The sequence below is a fragment of the Rhinichthys klamathensis genome, unplaced genomic scaffold, assembly GCF_029890125.1.
Source record: "Rhinichthys klamathensis goyatoka isolate OS25496 unplaced genomic scaffold, OSU_Roscu_1.1 h1tg000127l_1, whole genome shotgun sequence".
NCBI lineage: Eukaryota > Metazoa > Chordata > Actinopteri > Cypriniformes > Leuciscidae > Rhinichthys > Rhinichthys klamathensis.
The window spans coordinates 3837682-3858584 of NW_026606664.1; the positions used below are offsets into that span (position 1 = coordinate 3837682).

Here is a 20903-nt window from a genome sequence, read left to right on the forward strand (position 1 = left end):
TTTATATGATTTTGAGCACTTTTCTTGTGCTTTTGGGTCAGTAGTGGTGCACGTCCTGGAGTTCTGGCATGGAAACCACATGCGGTTAGTACACGCCTTACTGCGCAAGCTGAAACCTTAGTGCCTGTTGCCACCGAGTCTTGCTGCTGGTCTTTTGCAATCACTCTAGGGTTTTTCTGAAACTGAATATTTTCCTTTTTCAGCCCCGTCCAGGTAGTGTAACCACTGTTCCTTTAACTTTGACTTTTTGACTTCCTTTAACTTTGAGCGGTGTCTCTAGGAACATAGTGCCTTCGCTATTTTTTTTGTATTCTGTTGATACCTTCCCCTAACTTTTTGGATGATACCTTCCCCTAACTTTTTGGGTAATTTTTTTGACTTCGCCATATCTCTAACATGCAGTCAAACATGACACAACAAACCTAGCCAGTTCAGATATTTCATGTGTTCTAGCTCAAGCACACCTGGTGCAACTAATGAAGCCCATGATTAGTTGCATCAGGTGTGCTTGAGACAACAAGGGTTCAATAATTTCGATTACAACTATATATATATATATATATATACACACTCACCTAAAGGATTATTAGGAACACCTGTTCAATTTCTCATTAATGCAATTATCTAATCAACCAATCACATGGCAGTTGCTTCAATGCATTTAGGGGTGTGGTCCTAGTCACGGCCGCATTAACAATAGGGCTAGGTGGGGCTAAAGCCCCGGGGCCCGAGCAAGGAGGGGGCCCGTGATTGGCTGTGGAGTAGATACTAGCCATCTGATTGCCAAAGCCTTACCACGCAACGCCCCCCACAAATTAGCCCTGTTATTTAGTGGCGCTTTGCCGTATATTCCATGCATTATCATGGAATCATTATCATTAATATTATAGTGACCGTTCGCAAAGACCCGCCTTTTTTAGTTACTGTGTGACAAGCCAGGCGTCTCTCACGAGTCACGCACATGATCATGTTCTCACTCACGCAGTGAAAAATACATCGCGGGGCAAAGACTATTGGAACACCGAATGACTACGAGAGAGAGTTCAGAGCAGCTTACTGTTGATATGAAACAAAGTCTCAACTTTCAAATATTGTCATTTAAGTAATTTAAACAATACCGTTTTCAAGTTCAAGTCCACCGACGTTAATCTACTGACAGCTTTGTTGTCGGACAAAATTGCGTATTTGGCGTTATGATTGGCCAGTTCGCCTGTCAATCAAACCCCCGTGGGCAGCAGGGCATGGTGAATTGAAACGTCACGTTTTAATTTGATATAACAAATACATTTATTCTATAAAATTGAAACGTCACGTTTTAATTTGATATAACAAATACATTTATTCTATATTTAACTTGTGAACGATCTACCTGCTGCTGCACGTAGGCCTATAGATGGCTGCCTGCGCCTTATTAGAATATACGCATCAATCAATCAATCACCTCCACTCTTCACTTCATTCTAGACTATTCTTAAAACACATGCGTCATCATCGACCCCACAAATTTTTGTAAGTTTGATTATTAACTTGATGGATGTATGATGCTTTTTGTGTTTGATCAAACTCTATTTAACTCTCGGTTTTGAGACCATGGTGAACTTGAGACGGTTTTGCACAGCGCACTTGAGTTCCGACCCTGAGGTCTTAAAGTGACAGAAGCTGCTAATAAAGCTGCTGTCGCCATTTGTGTCAATGATGTTAATCAAACATCAGAAATAAAGTAATTTATTGCCCTTGACTGAATCACTTTTGTAAAATTAATAAGAATGAATGTTGAATTTATAGTGAAAACTATGTATTATTTATTTGATTACTTTATACAATATAATATTATTCAGTGCTTTACGTTTTTCAAGTAGGTCGATTTCTTATGTGCCTTTGTTCTATTGTTATTTGTGACTCTTGTCATCAGTAAGCTTGAGATTCTTTTCTTAAGCTACTATTATTTTTTGTGATATTGAAATTGGTCACAAGAATTATGAAATTTTAGTGGCATAGAATTTTGATATGATAAAAAATCGTATTAAAAGTAATATAACTTAACTGTGAAGTAAATCATAGATGAATAAAATGACTCGTATAATGATAGAACATTTAGCTCATGTAGTTGGTGACCTAAAGTGGTGGTTGGGGGGCCCTGCAGTAACTCATAGCCCCGGGGCCCAGTGAGCTCTTAATGCGGGCCTGGTCCTAGTCAAGACAATCTCCTGAACTCCAAACTGAATGTCAGAATGGCAAAGAAAGGTGATTTATAGGGATGTCCCGATCAGGTTTTTTTGCCCTCGAGTACGAGTCTGAGTCATTTGATTTTGAGTATCTACCGATACCGAGTCCCGATCCGATACTTATATAATACATAAAAAAAAGAATAAAGAAGAGAGAAAAAACAGATCCAGGATGTTCCTTATTTTTTATTTAATTCACCTTATTTTAACATTCAACAACTCTGTTAACAAACAGAGCACTTCTGTGAGGTAGCTTGAACAATCAAGTAATAAATAACATAAAATCTTCACTTTTGGACTTTAGTGCAACAGTAAATATAGAAAAAGTCTATTATAAAAACAAATAGCATCTCAACTTAAAATACCCGGCAGGCATGTAAACAAAAAATAAAAATGTTTTAAAAGTGTATAAAAAAATAATGAGAATATATATATACATTAGGGGTGTAACAGTTCACAAAATTTGCGGTTCGGTTCGATACGATACAGCAAAAAGAAAGAAATGCCAGAGAAATTTCCTATTTATTAAAAGAAAAACTATTTTTAAATAAGTTTGACTTCTCCTACATCTTGAAACTTTCAGGTTTATAAATGGGGGTAATCTTTGAAGGATGAACAAATAATGTTTTGGTAATCACATTAAAAATAACATTTAAATATATATTTATTTATATAATATTTGAGTTTTGAAGTGCAACATTAAATCCATGTTCATTCACGGCACAATGTTTCTCCTGGTTCCCACGTCAGCGCTGTTTGATCTGATAGAGATCTACGGTTAATAACAGAGAAATGTGAATGCTTCTCACTAGATCTCGCAGCGATGTTATTACTTCAGTGGTGAATTCAAATGTTTTCTTCACTGGATCTCTTAGCACAGTGTCGCTTGATCTCGCGCTGCACAGATGTTGCTGGTCCGAACTGATAAATGGTCCGTTAAGCACAATATAATGAGAAGCGCAGTTTCGTTCTGCTTTCATTACGTTTGCCATTTGATGTTGCGCAACGTTGTGGTGATCGCGCCAGCGCGGATTTTGTCTGCAGGAAAAATGGTCCTATCGTTCGGTTTGTATGCGTACCGAACCGGAAGCCTCGTACCGAAACGGTTCAAGAATTACGAATACATGTACCGTTACACCCCTAATTTACATATATCCGAGTCCTGATCGGGAGGTCACGTCCGATTCCGATCGAGTCTGAAACCACGTGATCGGGCCCGATTTCCGATCGCGTGATCGGATCGGGACATCCCTAGTGATTTAAGCCGTTTTGAGCGTGGCATGGTTGTTGGTACCAGACGGGCCGGTCTGAGTATTTAACAATCTCCTCAGTTACTGGGATTTTCACGCACAACCATTTCTAGGGTTTACAAAGAATGGTGTGAAAAGGGAAAAACATCCAGTATGCGGCAGTCCTGTGGGCGAAAATGCCTTGTTGATGCTAGAGGTCAGAGGAGAATGGGCCGACTGATTCAAGCTGATAGAAGAGCAACTTTGACTGAAATAACCACTCGTTACAACCGAGGTATGCAGCAAAGCATTTGTGAAGCCACAACACGCACAACCTTGAGGCGGATCGGCTACAACAGCAGAAGACCCCACCGGGTACCACTCATCTCCACTACAAATAGGAAAAAGAGGCTACAATTTGCAAGAGCTCACCAAAATTGGACAGTTGAAAACTGGAAAAATGTTGCCTGGTCTGATGAGTCTCGATTTCTTTTGAGACATTCAGATGGTAGAGTCAGAATTTGGTGTAAACAGAATGAGAACATGGATCCATCATGCCTTGTTACCACTGTGCAGGCTGGTGGTGGTGGTGTAATGGTGTGGGGGATGTTTTCTTGGCACACTTTAGGCCCCTTAGTGCCAATTGGGCATCGTTTAAATGCCACGGCCTACCTGAGCATTGTTTCTGACCATGTCCATCCCTTTATGGCCACCATGTACCCATCCTCTGATGGCTACTTCCAGCAGGATAATGCACCATGTCACAAAGCTCGAATCATTTCAAATTGGTTTCTTGAACATGACAATGAGTTCACTGTACTACAATGGCCCCCACAGTCACCAGATCTCAACTCAATAGAGCATCTTTGGGATGTGGTGGAACGGGAGCTTCTTGCCCTGGATGTGCATCCCACAAATCTCCATCAACTGCAAGATGCTATCCTATCAATATGGGCCAACATTTCTAAAGAATGCTTTCAGCACCTTGTTGAATCAATGCCACGTAGAATTAAGGCAGTTCTGAAGGGGAAAGGGGGTCAAACACACTATTAGTATAGTGTTCCTAATAATCCTTTAGGTGAGTGTGTATATATATAATGATTCCATTTTAATTCCATTTTATATATATAAAATGGAAATGATAAAATATACAATAGTTAACATTTATTTATAAATACTACTACCTGAGGGCACTGTTTGATAAATAAATAAATAAATAAAAACTCGCCTCTAAAATTACGTTCAGAAATGATTAAGTGATTCACCTGATATCATAAATATAGTACTTGTAATGCCAATTCTGGCATTTAACATTGAGTTTTCATGACCCAATAAATTCCTAATAGATCAAATTAAATCCCATCCACATTTTTTTCAACTCAAACCTCTTTTTTTCACTCATAATATGTAATTAAAATAAGAATCACACGTTGTTGTGCTAAAAGTGAAGATCATTTGCATAAAAGACAAATTCGGGTCACACACACACATACACTGGTATTGTTTGACCTTCACAAGAGGCTTGAGGTTGGGGGTGTAAAGGTATCTCTCGCGGTCCTTCTTGAATCAGTAATGAGTCCTTCATTACCCAAGCCACGATTCCCAAGAGATGATTGTGGCAGCAGACCCAACACACACCCACTTAAATGCAACTCTAACCCAGACCGCCGCAGAAAGCAAACACACACTCTCTTTTGTAATTTATCCTTGCACATTAACAGCATTAATTGATATATTAAGCCCGGAATGATCTTCTTCACGGAGCTCTTGAGTTGGCAGATTGAATAATGAGCCTTCGCTCACTCTCAACAACAGTGATTCAATAGCGACGGTGTAGATGTCACTTAATTAATCAAAGGAAAGCTGGAGAGAATGGAGGACGGTTGAGTGGCCAGAACAATCAGAGTCCTTCATTTTGGCTTTGACTCTTTTATTTGCCACACGATTTGGCCTGTTAAGCAACATACAGTAGACTTATTACAAGGACAGTCCCACTGGAGAAACCTGGGGTTGTGTTTTTCTCAAGGGCGCAATGGTGAAATTTCATGGATCACCCTGGCAAGACGCAAGCCTACAACCTTTCGGTTATTGTCCTAAAATTTCAACCCTACACAAGTGATCCTGCATTGCCAAAGTACTAATGTGGTCTATGCATTAAAATATAAAAAGGGTAAATAAGCATTTCTGCAGTTCGGCTCGGCCTCGGATGGATGGAGACCAAAGTCGAGGTCTGTTTTCTGGTGTGCTTCCGAACATGGGACAGAAATGGACATTTTTAGCATGTACCTCTTCTGAGGTCCATAAAATGGTTCAACACTAAGCCTTTAATTGTCTTAACCACAAATTATTGGTCAGGAAATTAGCAAAATTAAACAAATGCACTACTTAAAAAGCCATCTCAGACAAACAAAGGTTTTGACAGAATATGTAAAGTTGTGAATCACAACGAAACACGAGTTGCATGGTGATGCTCCAGAGAAGTGTCTTCAAAAATCTGCTGAGAAATATAATAATAAACGCATGAAGCATGGAGGTGTCATTGTGTGAGGAGCCTTTTTAGCTGCTGGTATTGATGAGCTACTTCACTGAGAAAAGTCCTTTAATGCTTTGGAGTACAGGAGAATATTACAGGATAGCTTGCTCCCCACATATGAAAAGTTGTTATCTGAGGAATGATCTGATGTTATTGTTCAACAAGACAATGCTCTTGCCCAAATTGCAAAGACAACCAAAAAGTGTCTTGAGAAAAAGTCCATCAGGCTCATGTTTTGGCCTTTCAGAGTCCAGATTTAGTGAATATTTGGTCTCGCATTAAACTCAAACGAACTATGAGACATTTTTCAACTACTCATGAACATTTGAAGTCATTAACAGTGGATCAACACTGACTCTTCTTCCTGTAAAACACTGTCTGCAAGTTGGGCAAGGCTACATTACTTTATCCACAGTATTTGTGCAATTCTTGCTAATTTGATTATTAAAGATTATTGATTATTACCAAGTATATACTGTATATATATTTTAGTACATTTAGTATGGCATGTCACATAATATATGTGGGCACTCCGAGCACAAATGTTTGAGATGCAAGAACAAACAAACAAAGAAATACTTTGTAGCTTGAGTTTCAAAGTAGCTTCCTCAGTTTTAGTGGCCCTGTTTTTTACATTCTGGCTATCAGGTAATCCAAACTGTGAACTCATACACTGCAGATGTGGGGACACAAACAGTAAACACACACACACACACACACACACACTGGTGGTGTTGCGAGATTTCATTTCATTCATTTGGCTGGAGGTTACAGCCTCAGCAAGTGCTTATCAGACTCTGGTTCCATAAACAGCTGGATAGAATTACATTTTAAATACCACATTCCCCACGCGCACTGCAGAGTCAGAGGTCTAATGACGGACAAAAAAGGACAAAACTGGGACAAAAGTGGAATAAATAAACAAGAAAAACAGATAAACTTGTAGCAAAAGGGCATTTGAAGCCATGACATTGTGGTGTGTCCTATAGTGTTACATGCTTTACTCCATCTAAAACCATTTTAAACATTTTTAAAATCAATATTACATAATAAAATTAAATCTAATAAAATAATAAATTATAATTTAAAGAATAAATTATATTAATATAATATATATATATATATATATATATGTGTGTGTGTGTATGTGTTTAAAATATTGTTAGACCGTTTTAGATCATACTGATTTCATACTGATCACCTAAACCTAAGAACATGACCATCTAAAGTGCCACAGGTTCACCTCGACTCCAAAAACAATAATTGTGTGTGTAACCAGGCAAACGGCTCAAGAAAACAGGCCTTATTAGCATTATTGACGCAGACAGAGACTGCAAACGTCTCAGATCTGAATCTTTGAGGTTCAGCAGGAAACGATCAATGAGTAATTTTATGGACCTCAGAGGAGGTGCATGCAAAAAAAAAGAAGACCATTCCTTTCACATGTTCGGAAGCACACCAGAAAACAGACCTCGACTTTGGTCTCCATCCATCCGAGGCCGAGCCGAACTGCAGCAATGCTTATTTGTGTGTGTCATAGTCACGGTCAATTACGACGAGGTACGCTCGACGAAAACAAACAATGCAAATTGCAACCCTTGTCTGTGTGCTTATCTCAGCATCATTGGACAGAGACACCAAGCATGAAGAGAAAGACGAGAGAGACAGAGCGGTGGGTATCATAACGCTCTGGTCTCCGTTAATGAACCGTTTCCTGCGAAATGAATAATTGATTGATTATGACCAGCTCTGAGGTCGCTGTAGGGGAAACTATACCTCCATGACCCCGAATGAGACGGGCTGTCATTCAGCAATCCGTACTTTCATCAACTCAAGGGATTTGAGGGATTTAAAACGGCCAAGCCAGGAATTCATTCCATTGGGTTTTGGGAAAATAAAAATAGATTAAAAATCACTAAAAGTCTGGATACCTAGGTAAAAGTGTAACAGTAACTTTTGTTAATTTGTCACCAACTGTAATTCGTTCTCGACAGCTCTTGTTAAAAAACTGTCCGCATGGGTAACAGGAGAAAGACATTTGTTGGATCACCTCTTCATTTTGACATGAAATCGAAAGATGATCAAGGGTTTTGGTGCCAATATAGTAATTGTTCTTTCTTCAACTAAACCAGCTTTTATATCTAGGTACAAAAAAAAAAAAAAAAAAATTGTTTTACTACTTATGGATTTACCCAGACTTACAATTTTAAACTATGAAAATCCATCCTAAACATATTGCATTTTTAAAACTATGATAATCCAAACCATGGTTTCCCAAATTTAGGAGTCAAATACAAAGGAGTAAATACAAATAAATGAACAAATAAAACACTTAGTAAAAATGATATCATAAAACTGTACAATTTAAATAAATCTAAAATCTCAAAAGAAAAACTATCAAAATAAAACGCTTAATAAAATCCTAAAAAAAAAAAAAAAAAAAAATGTGTCATTTCCAATCAAGCTGTAATTTTGTCAAATTATGCCAATAAAATGTGAAAATTGTATTTATTTGTGTATTTAGGATACATAAAATGCTTTTATTGTTTTGATTTTGATTTGTTTTGATTTTTATTGTTTATTATTTTATTTATTGATTTAAACAATACATAATTTGAGATGTGGTGGAAATTACACTATTTTAGTTAAATATCATATATATATATATATATATATATAAATAAATGTATAAATAATTTTTTTATTGTATTTCTAAAAATAAATAAATACAAACAATCAATCAATAAATAATTGTATTTACAATTTTATAAATACATTTATTTTTATTCTTTAATTAAATTGTAATTATAATTTATAAAGAAATATTTTTATAAATAAAGAAATAAATTGCATATAAATACTAGGGCCGGGACTTTAACGCGTTAATTAAGATTCATTAATTACACACTTTAACGCGTTAATTAATTACACAAATTATTTTAATCGCACTTATTTTTGCACCGCAGAATGTTTCTCACTGGATGAGTTTCGGCGGACCGATTATACTGGCGCACCAACTAGCGTTCATGACGAAGAAGCTGACGAGATCGTTATGGGCTCTATGCACGGCGGTATTTCCGGTGAAGGTCTAAGGATGCTGGATTACTTCCGCCGATCGTAGAGTCCAATGCTATACCGAGAATTTATATTGGTTTTTATACTCTATTGCTATACTAAAGAAACGTTAGTCACAAAAACAGACAAAACAGACACCCCTCATTTTGTTTATGCTTCTTTGTTTATTATATTAAATAAACATTACTATATATAAAATTACATCTAAACGTATTAAAGTTTCGTTTCAAAGACGAGAGGACAGTAAATTTTAAAGACTCTGCCATAATCCCGTTTTCCTCGGTTTTCCTCCGCTTTAAATCTCCCCAACCGGAAAAGCAAGAGCATCCTTGCATCAAACGCGGAAGTTATGCGTGCATATAGCCCATTCGCTTTGGTTGGCCGGTGGCTGGGAAATTTTGTTACAAAAAACGAACGGATGGAAGCGTCGATAAGAGCTATGCAACAAGGAATTCGCTATTGCTATTAGTGTAGTGTAGCAATATGCTATTGCTACACTTAATGGCAAAAATTGCACTGGTCTGCTGGACTTGGTTGAACAAAAATAAACAATATTTTGTTGCTTAAGCTTATGTATTCAGTCATTATTCAATGGTATACTAAAAATCCATGTGAAAAAAATTACTTCTCACTGTTCTCAGGTCAAATATTTATGCGATTAAAATGCGATTAATTTCGATTCATTAATTACAAAGCCTCTAATTAATTAGATAATTTTTTTTAATCGAGTCCCAGCCCTAATAATTACATAACATACATATATAACATACATAACAGGGGAATATTAGCATATTTTCTCAAATTTCAAAAGGCAAAAGTACTCATATATTGGGTAAAATATAAATACATATTTGATATTTATAAATACATATTTGTGTAAATAATTAAATACATTCTGTTTACAAATAAATGATTTATTTATTTATAAACCAATCAATAATTATTTAGTTATAAATAAGTAATTTTATAAATAAATAAATAACATATAAATACATAGCATATACGTAAAACATACATAACATTCATACATAACAGAGGAATATATTGTAAACGTCAAAAGGGCCCATGTATTGAAGAGATACATTTAATTAAAGACTGAGGATGATTTCACGGGATAATATCCCAAAAGCACAGTCTCAGCCAAATCAATCAGTGCTTTGTTACCCGACTCAACTAATACAAAGCCAGAAAATGTTTAAAGCATGGATGCTATTTGGAAATGTTTCCGAGAGCAATGGACAAAGATGCATGACCTCATCGAAGCAGCACCGAGGCTGGACTCTGAGCAACAGAGTAAAAGAACAGCGGGCGTTCCTTGAAAAATGGTGCAATAACTCCCTACACACAATTCTATTCATCTATTATAAGGTGAAATCCATTATTTAGTCCAACCCCTGAGTGCATCCAGCGTACTAAGTAGAGCACAGACCTAAGAACAATGCTGTTCCATTAAAGTACATACATCTTAAGCGTGAGAATTTGTTATAAAGCATTTGTTTTCAATGATAAAATATGATATATAATGAAACCAATAGATAAACGCAAAAGGACCTAATTGACAATTGACAAACATGTTTTTTTTTCCAGTTTTTGTTTTAAACTTAATTCAGTTTTGTTTTGTTTTATGTTTAAAAGAAGAAAAACTAGTTTATTTTTCTCACCACACTGGGGAAATGTTGTTTGTTTGTTTTTAACAAATTTAATTCAGTTTTGCTTTGATTTATGCTTAAAAAAAGTGATTTGCTTGTAATATCCCTGTTGTGATCGGCACTGTAAATAATGAGAAGAGACCGACCTCCTAAAAACAAACACAAGACAGTAAATGGCTCTGGGTTTCTTAGCAACATGGGAAGGACGTCCTCTCCTGGGACCTGTAGATCAAGTAAATGCAGAGAGACAGTTGGCTTTGAGCCGCAGATGCAGAGGACGAGCAAACTCACCTGTCTTGTCGCCCCGGCCCGATCCTTGACAGCCGTCTTCATCATCGCACTCGCCACTGCCTTCTGCCATGTCGCCGCCGCTTGTCTCGACATCCTCACGACCATCTGTTCCTAAACCCGTCTCACCCCACATCTCCTGTGACAAAACATAAACCACACTCTGGCATCAGACACATATTCTTATGAGATTCAATCCCAACACCTTTTTATTTATTATTCAACTTTCTATTTATAAAAGAAGCAAAAATTATCACTGAAAAAAAGTTTCACAGGTTACCAAATCATATTAAGCAGCACAACTGTCTGCAATATTGATAATAAATCAGCATATTAGAAGGATTTCTGTGACTGATCATGTGACTGAAGACTGGAGTATAATGGCTGATAAAAATTTAGCTTTGCATCACAGAAATAAATTATATTTTAAATCATATTTCAATAGAAAACCATTATTTAATTTTTTTATAATATTTCACAATATTACTGTTTTTTTTTCAGTATTTTTGATCAAATAAATGCAAGCTTGATGAGCGCAAGAGAACTTTCAAAACATTAAAAATAGTTTCCCAACTTTTGACCGGTACTGTATATATAAATATAACTATGGGGATTTGTTTTTAATGACCCTACAAGTTCGATTAATATGAGGAGAAAATTGTATATTTTTTAATATTTAAAATTTGTGGGAAGAACAAAACACTAAACTTGGTTACGGTATATTTCTTACAAAATTCATATTTCATATTTTGTTGGGTCTCTCTGGTTTTTGAATGTGTTCATAATTTATAATTGGCAGCCTGTTTCATTTAATTTGGCAAGTTTCATTGCGTTATCACAAATAAAAAAAGCACAGCTATGCAGTAAGCTTACAAAATCATAAAATAAATAAAATAAAAGAATAAAAATAAAAATATTTATGAACAATGAATATATATATATATATATATATATATATATATATATATATGTATATATTTTAGTTCTTTCTAGGGAATGTCCAACCTGACCCAAGCTCCAGCTGGTGCACATAACAACTACAGCAGCTCTGTTCTCAAATTCACGAGCTGTAATAGTGGAATTTTCCTGAAATGACTCCCTCTGAAGCGAGTAAGTGAGTCGAGATCACCCATCACGTCCAAATAGCCCCATGTGTTCCAACAAAGGCTTCCAGGCAAGAAGTCAAGGCTCATAACAGCAGCATTCCATTGCACTAAACATGGATTCACTCAAGTGCAAATTCCATTTTCACAGCGAGAGAATATTAAACACGTGCGGTTGCGAGGCATTTCAGAACTGTTTCGAAAAACAGCTCTGGGAATCGCAGTAGTGCATAATTCACAACATCTTAACTCAGTTATTTTCTGGCTCCCCGTTGTTTCTGCTTTCATATTCTGTCACACGTTCTAATTTGTTTTTAACACAGAGAAGTGCAAACCAACTTCATAGAACCCAGGACAGAATCACAGCCAATCAGAACATAACTGATTTTTAATATTCAGTAGAGCAAGATTTTGGACCAATGAGATTTTACTGTGGGTGTGGCTACCAAGTGTGACAAAAGCAGAAAATAAGCGACCCCAAAAAAATCTTCTTGCTGAAACTGATAATGATTTTTATGTTATGGCTGAAAACTGATAAATGGCAAACATTAAAATTATCTACTATTTTTTCTATTAAATAAAACAATAAAACATTAACAATTAAAATTAATTAGTTTAAATGCTACAAGTTTAGGCCCTGCAACATTACTATTTCACATTATTATTAACATTATTATTTTTTTTATAAAAAGTTAAGGTATTATATTTATATTTTTTTTATTATATATATATATACAGGTCCTTCTCAAAAAATTTGCATTTTGTGATAAAGTTCATTATTTTCCATAATGTAATGATAAAAATTAAACTTTCATATATTTTAGATTCATTGCACACCAACTGAAATATTTCAGGTCTTTTATTGTTTTAATACTGATGATTTTGGCATACAGCTCATGAAAACCCAAAATTCCTGTCTCAAAAAATTAGCATATTTCATCCGACCAATAAAATAAGTGTTTTTAATAAATAAAAAAAAGTCAACCTTCAAATAATTATGTTCAGTTATGCACTCAATAGTCAATACTTGGTCGGGAATCCTTTTGCAGAAATGACTGCTTCAATGCGGCGTGGCATGGAGGCAATCAGCCTGTGGCACTGCTGAGGTGTTATGGAGGCCCAGGATGCTTCGATAGCGGCCTTAAGCTCATCCAGAGTGTTGGGTCTTGCGTCTCTCAACTTTCTCTTCACAATATCCCACAGATTCTCTATGGGGTTCAGGTCAGGAGAGTTGGCAGGCCAATTGAGCACAGTAATACCATGGTCAGTAAACCATTTACCAGTGGTTTTGGCACTGTGAGCAGGTGCCAGGTCGTGCTGAAAAATGAAATCTTCATCTCCATAAAGCTTTTCAGCAGATGGAAGCATGAAGTGCTCCAAAATCTCCTCATAGCTAGCTGCATTGACCCTGCCCTTGATAAAACACAGTACACCAACACCAGCAGCTGACATGGCACCCCAGACCATCACTGACTGTGGGTACTTGACACTGGACTTCAGGCATTTTGGCATTTCCTTCTCCCCAGTCTTCCTCCAGACTCTGGCACCTTGATTTCCGAATGACATGCAAAACTGAGCAACAGTCCAGTGCTGCTTCTCTGTAGCCCAGGTCAGGCGCTTCTGCCGCTGTTTCTGGTTCAAAAGTGGCTTGACCTGGGGAATGCGGCACCTGTAGCCCATTTCCTGCACACGCCTGTGCACGGTGGCTCTGGATGTTTCTACTCCAGACTCAGTCCACTGCTTCCGCAGGTCCCCCAAGCTCTGGAATCGGTCCTTCTCCACAATCTTCCTCAGGGTCCGGTCACCTCTTCTCGTTGTGCAGCGTTTTTTTGCCACACTTTTTCCTTCCCACAGACTTCCCACTGAGGTGCCTTGATACAGCACTCTGGGAACAGCCTATTTGTTCAGAAATTTCTTTCTGTCTTACCCTCTTGCTTGAGGGTGTCAATGATGGCCTTCTGGACAGCAGTCAGGTCGGCAGTCTTACCCATGATTGCGGTTTTGAGTAATGAAACAGGCTGGGAGTTTTTAAAAGCCTCAGGAATCTTTTGCAGGTGTTTAGAGTTAATTAGTTGATTCAGATGATTAGGTTAATAGCTCGTTTAGAGACCCTTTTCATGATATGCTAATTTTTTGAGACAGGAATTTTGGGTTTTCATGAGCTGTATGCCAAAATCATCAGTATTAAAACAATAAAAGACCTGAAATATTTCAGTTGGTGTGCAATGAATCTAAAATATATGAAAGTTTAATTTTTATCATTACATTATGGAAAATAATGAACTTTATCACAATACGCTAATTTTTTGAGAAGGACCTGTATATATATATATATAAATAATATAAATATATATATATTAGTACTGTCAAATCGATTACTTGCGATTAATCGTGCCTAACAAAAGTTTGTATAAAAAGTTGTATTGTGTATATACACTCACCTAAAGGATTATTAGAAACACCATACTAATACTGTGTTTGACCCCCTTTCGCCTTCAGAACTGCCTTAATTCTATGTGGCATTGATTTAACAAGGTGCTGAAAGCATTCTTTAGAAATGTTGGCCCATATTGATAGGATAGCATCTTGCAGTTGATGGAGATTTGTGGGATGCACATCCAGGGCACGAAGCTCCCGTTCCACCACATCCCAAATATGCTCTGTTGGGTTGAGATCTGGTGACTGTGGGGGCCATTTTAGTACAGTGAACACATTGTCATGTTCAAGAAACCAATTTAAAATGATTCGAGCTTTGTGACATGGTGCATTATCCTGCTGGAAGTAGCCATCAGAGGATGGGTACATGGTGGCCATGAAGGGATGGACATGGTCAGAAACAATGCTCAGGTAGGCCGTGGCACTTAAAAGATGCCCAATTGGCACTAAGGGGCCTAAAGTGTGCCAAGAAAACATCCCCAAGGCATGATGGATCCATGTTCTCATTCTGTTTATGCCAAATTCTGACTCTACCATCTGAATGTCTCAACAGAAATCGAGACTCATCAGACCAGGCAACATTTTTCCAGTCTTCAACTGTCCAATTTTGGTGAGCTCTTGCAAATTGTAGCCTCTTTTTCCTATTTGTAGTGGAGATGAGTGGTACCTGGTGGGGTCTTCTGCTGTTGTAGCCCATCCGCCTCAAGGTTGTGCGTGTTGTGGCTTCACAAATGCTTTGCTGCATACCTCGGTTGTAACGAGTGGTTATTTCAGTTTAAGTTGCTCTTCTATCAGCTTGAATCAGTCGGCCCATTCTCCTCTGACCTCTAGCATCAACAAGGCATTTTCGCCCACAGGACTGCCGCATACTGGATGCTTTCCCTTTTCACACCATTCTTTGTAAACCCTAGAAATGGTTGTGCGTGAAAATCCCAGTAACTGAGCAGATTGTGAAATACTCAGACCGGCCCGTCTGGCACCAACAACCATGCCACGCTCAAAATTGCTTAAATCACATTTCTTTCCCATTCTGACATTCAGTTTGGAGTTCAGGAGATTGTCTTGACCAGGACCACACCCCTAAATGCATTGAAGCAACTGCCATGTGATTGGTTGATTAGATAATTGCATTAATGAGAAATTGAACAGGTGTTCCTAATAATCTTTTAGGTGAGTGTATATATATATATATATATACACACACACACACATACACACACACACACACACACACACACACACACAAACATATATATATATATATATATATATATATATATACAAACACATATATTATATATATTTACAAACTTGTATGTTAGATGCGATTAATCGTGATAAATCGATTTGACAGCACTAATATACTGTATATACAATGATAAGAAAACATGATATATATATATATATATATTTATATATGAACTAATAATGTAATTCATTTAAAATGTATGATTATTTAAATATTATTTAATATTTTATTAACTTTTATTTTAAATTGAAAAAAAGAGATAATATTTAACCATTTAAAAAACTAGGCCCAAAATCCATATGGTAAACTAACAAAGAAACAAAAAAACAAAGAAACAAATATTGTTTGTTGTTATGATTGGTTAGGATAAAAAAAAAATCTTAGTTTTATTTGGAAAATATAACTTATTAGTATAAAGTTGAACAATGAATATTTCAGATTTCATTGATTGTATATTGTACAACATTCAAGCACACTTTGAATTAAATTTCCTTGCATTATGTTTCTCCCTGATGGAGGAACGCAACACAATTAAATTCCACAGTGACTTTGTGGAAATCGTTCCCCAGGGGACTGTTAATTAACTGCCGTATAATGAATTAAACCACGCGTCAGGCGAACACCATGGCAACAACAGGGCGAACAGACTGTCCTTTCCCAGCGCGTCCACCCCCTTCTATTGAGATAAAACAGCGACATACTTATTAGTGCTTTCTTTTTTTGCCTTGCCTGGTTCATTATTCAATTTAGCTGCACGTTAAATTTTAATTGTTTTGTTTGTGATAAGAGAAGAAACAATTAAAGAAAGACCTCTCGCCCTCCAAGCGGAGTCATGAGCATGTTGGTCTTAAATTGACATGTTTGCATTGAAATACTTCAGTGATTAAAGTTTCTGACTTCATTCCATCTTCTCCTACTGTAGATAGATAAAGAAATCAAGGTTAAAAATGACATGAAGCGGCATTTTCAAACTTTTTTGCTTCTGTTTTGTGACATTTTTCTGATTGGATTGTAAAAGTGTGTGTGTTCCACATGTTTTCACCGCCTTCTCTCCTAAACTCTGCCCTCCAAAGTCCTGTCAGCAAACAAAGTGTTTCTGATTGGATAAAAAAAAAAAAACTGGTTTAGGATCCTATGGAGTGAGGACATCTATCTCAGAGAAAAAGTGACCCAATAGATTTCATGAAACCTTTGATATGAAATTACATTTCTCTATGTTACAGAAAACGTACTTACGCAATCCACTGCAGTGCAAAATAGGATACAACATTAAAGGGATTGTTCACCCCAAAATGAAAATTCTGTCATCATTTACTCACCCTAAAGTTGTTTCAAACCTGCATGAAGTTATTTTTTTCTGTTGAACACAAAAGAAGATATTTTGAAGAATTTTGGTAACCCCATTGACTTCCATAGTATAGAAAAAATAAATACTATGGAAGTCAATGGGGTACAAAGACTGGTAACATTCTTCAAAATATCTTCTTTTGTGTTCAACAGAATAAAGAAATTCATACAGGTTTGGAACAACTTGAGGATGAGTAAATGATGACAGAATTTTGCATGAACTATCCCTTTAATATTCAGAGCTCTCCATGGTCAGTCTTCATTAAGTCTCTAAAAGGATTGTGTTTCTACAGCAGGATTTTCTGCATAATTCAGAGTCATCCAGGAAACAAATTCCCTTACTATATCCGTTGTAGTTTCAAGACCCCAGTCATGTAAACGGATCGATAGGATGCTTTGGGGGTCTTTTTTGTCAAACCGCGTCTCCTTGACAACAGGCTCCATCAATTGGACGGAGATACACCTCTAATGGTCAAAGGAAAGCGATACCGAGGCGCGTTTGGCAGGGGTCAGATAAACAGACCAATAACTCATCAACATATAAGAAGACATATCTCAAACACTTTTGAGAAGAAAGTAAAAATAAATAAAATAAAGATCTGCTGTTGTTCTGTGATATTTTAGCATTATTTATCTAGGCTACAACTTTATATTATTTACTTCGCTTTTATTTTTATATTTTCAGTTTTAATTTTAGTTTAAGTTATTTAATGTGCTTTTGTTATTATTTTATATATTACTCTATTACATGTGGTTTTGTTTCAAATATTTCTATTTAGCTTTAATTTTTCAATGTCATTTTTAGTTTTTATTAATTTTAGGGCTTCAACTTAAAAGAAAATGAGAAATGTTGCTAACTAACTAACTAACTAACTAACTAACTAACTAACTAACTAACTAACTAACTAACTAACTAACTAACTAACTAACTAACCACCTTCAGATTCACTTGGAAAATATAACTGTTATTGGTATAAAGTTTGAAATTACAATTTCAATTTTAGGACTTCAGTTTAAACAAAAATGACTAACCAACCAACCATGTTTATTTTTACGTGTAACACAAAAGGAGAAATTCTGAAGATTTAATGCAATTCTTTCCGAAATTGAAGTTGTTATTTACAGATGCATTGTTTAAAGTTTGACATCATTGACACTAAAACGCCATTCTATATTTGTCGTAAGCAAAGGCAATATGCTAGGTTGAATACGCTAGTTACTAGTATCTGATTTCACAAATAGTATGTTTCTGATTCTGAATACAAAAATATCGACACAATGTAACGCACTTGCTCTGGCACTAGTTTTGGATAAAGAGATGTGATTGTTGTTGTCGTTTGTTATTGTAGTACTAGTACAAGCAAAATATGACGATTGGTCGGTGTTGTATTTGTCCCGCCCCTCCTCCACTGTGATTGGACGGCTGGATAAAAAGTGACAGTGTTGAGCGCTGCATTTTACCCAAAATTGAATATTATTCAACTCTCGGAGACCAGAAAAAAATTCAGAACACTCAGCGTGAAATAGACACTCAGCGCCTCGTCACGGTGCTGACGTTTTAACATTTTTTGGAAAAATACGCTAGCCTTGGTAAAAAATGCTTTTGTGGACACATGGCCTTATGGTGCTTCATGCTGGTTTTTGGTCTATACTAACACTTGACATTTGTTTGCAATAAAAAAGATCCTTCAAAATTCTTCACTGAAAAAATTACATCATACGAGTTTGAAAAGACTAACGGTCAATTATCCATAACTATACCAAACAACAAGGACTTGGATGTCTTCGAATCACACTGAAATATGATGCACACATCCACTTGCATGCCTTATAATGTACGTGTAAGTGTTTGCGTGTTGATGTATGTTTACATTAGATGGCGGGTTATGAAAGCATTCATACTCATTAGCATCCCTCTGTGACACATCTCGGCTCATACAGCTGCGTAAGTCATGCCTGGGGTTTTCTTCATTCGCCATTTTTGCGGGGAGGGCTCATAAATTACTTAGCTTTATGCAAAAGAGTGTTATATCATACTGTCCGCTCAGAGCTAAAGGACGCACAGAAGATTCAGAGAAAAAAATAATGACGACCTTTGATGTAAACTCAACCATGAGGCGCATTAATCTTCCCTGTAGCGCAAGATGGCTCGCTCTTGGGACATGCCGTTGCAATATTAATTTCTCAATAAGCGTTGATCAGAGATAGACTGGGACTAAGGTTCTGGTTTTTACTTGAAGATCTCACACACCTCTAAATGCATAAAGTGACACTTAAGACGGCAGGTTGTCATGATACCCTGTGACACTTTTTGTAGTATTCGGTGTCACTTGTTCTTTTCAGGACACTTTAAATGGGGCCAATAATAAATATGAAACAAAGACTTCTGAAAAGGATCTGTAATTGGTAATAACCCGCAGTACACTGCAAAAAAGTTAAAGTTTTTTTCTTCATGTAATCTTCCAGTTGAAATATCCAAATAACCTTAAAACAAGAATAATTTACTTAATAGCCATACAGCTTAAAATATTAAGATTTGTTTTCATAAAATGTGTTTTTGTCTTTCTGCAATGAAAGATTTTCACTTATTTTAAGGAAGACAAAACACAGCTATAATTCAAGACAATCTATGAAAACAAGTTTTAATATCTTATTGAGTAAATGTATTTTGTTTTGAAGATTGAAATATTTTTTACTTGAAAACGGGACAAAACGCTGATTAAAAACTCATGAAGAAGTCATTATTGTTGTGTACTCAAGGGGGCGATAGAGTTGCCTTAAAATGTCATTAAATCGAATTCAGGTAAGTTTCTATGCCTGTGTCCGAAAGTTATTGGACACACTCGGTATTGCAGTGCATTGTGGGATTGAATGAGTGCACTCGATAATGTCCACTACGGATTCGGACACCACTACAAATGGCTGTCCCCTCAAATAGTGCCATATTTAAGGCTATAGGGGGCAATTTCGGACACAGCCTAACTCTCTGTACTACCTGAGTAGAATTCATTTCAATTCATTTAATACCTGATTTTATTTGCAAGAGTATCAACTTAAGGTTATGTATTAGCATTAGTTATACAATCAATGAAGTATTTTACCTGTCAGTTTTTACATGGATAAGTTAATTAAATACCAGCCAGCCACGAAAAACTACCACAGGTCACTATGAGAGCAAAAAACATGTGAGACTCTGCAAGACCTCACATGGGCTTGATGACCTATGGGAATAATTTCACAAGCGGTTCAAAGTGACCTTCTCTTCAACCCCTGACACAAATCTACTGTACTTTCCCAGCTTTCTTGCCTGTCAGTGACGCAAGTCCTCACAGCAAGGCAATGTGGCCAGGGCTGGGTCAGGTTTGGACATAATGTGGAACCAGAACGTCTGTTTTTAATGGAGCAATGAAAGATGTTACAAAATGGGGGCCGACTGAGCTGCCCTCCGTCCCCTCCCAAAAGCAGCTGCAGGAGTGACAGACTTTGTCGTCATGCCAAGGAGGTCTTCAACACTCCTGCTGGGGATTCTTGGTCTGATCTTGCTCTAGTCTGATCACAGAGCAAACCCTGGCCTAATGACACCGTCTCACCACTCTTGACATGTGCGCTGGCGTTGAGTTGGCCAAGACTATTTTCGTTTGGTGGGCAAGCTTGAAACTAGCGCTTCTGGCGGTTCTTAATGTCTTCTCTTTGGCTTGCAAAGCAAACATTCAGTGAATGTTTTATAAAAAGGAATGTACACAAGCCAAAAAGCTGTACTTCTTTTATC

The 20903-nt window shown here is 36.7% G+C and overlaps 1 protein-coding gene across 1 annotated transcript in view; it reads right to left on the reverse strand.

The window, feature by feature from the left end:
- Positions 1–20903, reverse strand: part of gpc5b (glypican 5b) — a 59887-nt gene that overhangs the window by 12434 nt on the left and 26550 nt on the right. The window contains exon 8 of the mRNA XM_056256606.1: positions 11003–11138. Coding sequence (XP_056112581.1) covers positions 11003–11138 — 136 coding nt within the window. The remainder of the gene's footprint in view (positions 1–11002; positions 11139–20903) is intronic.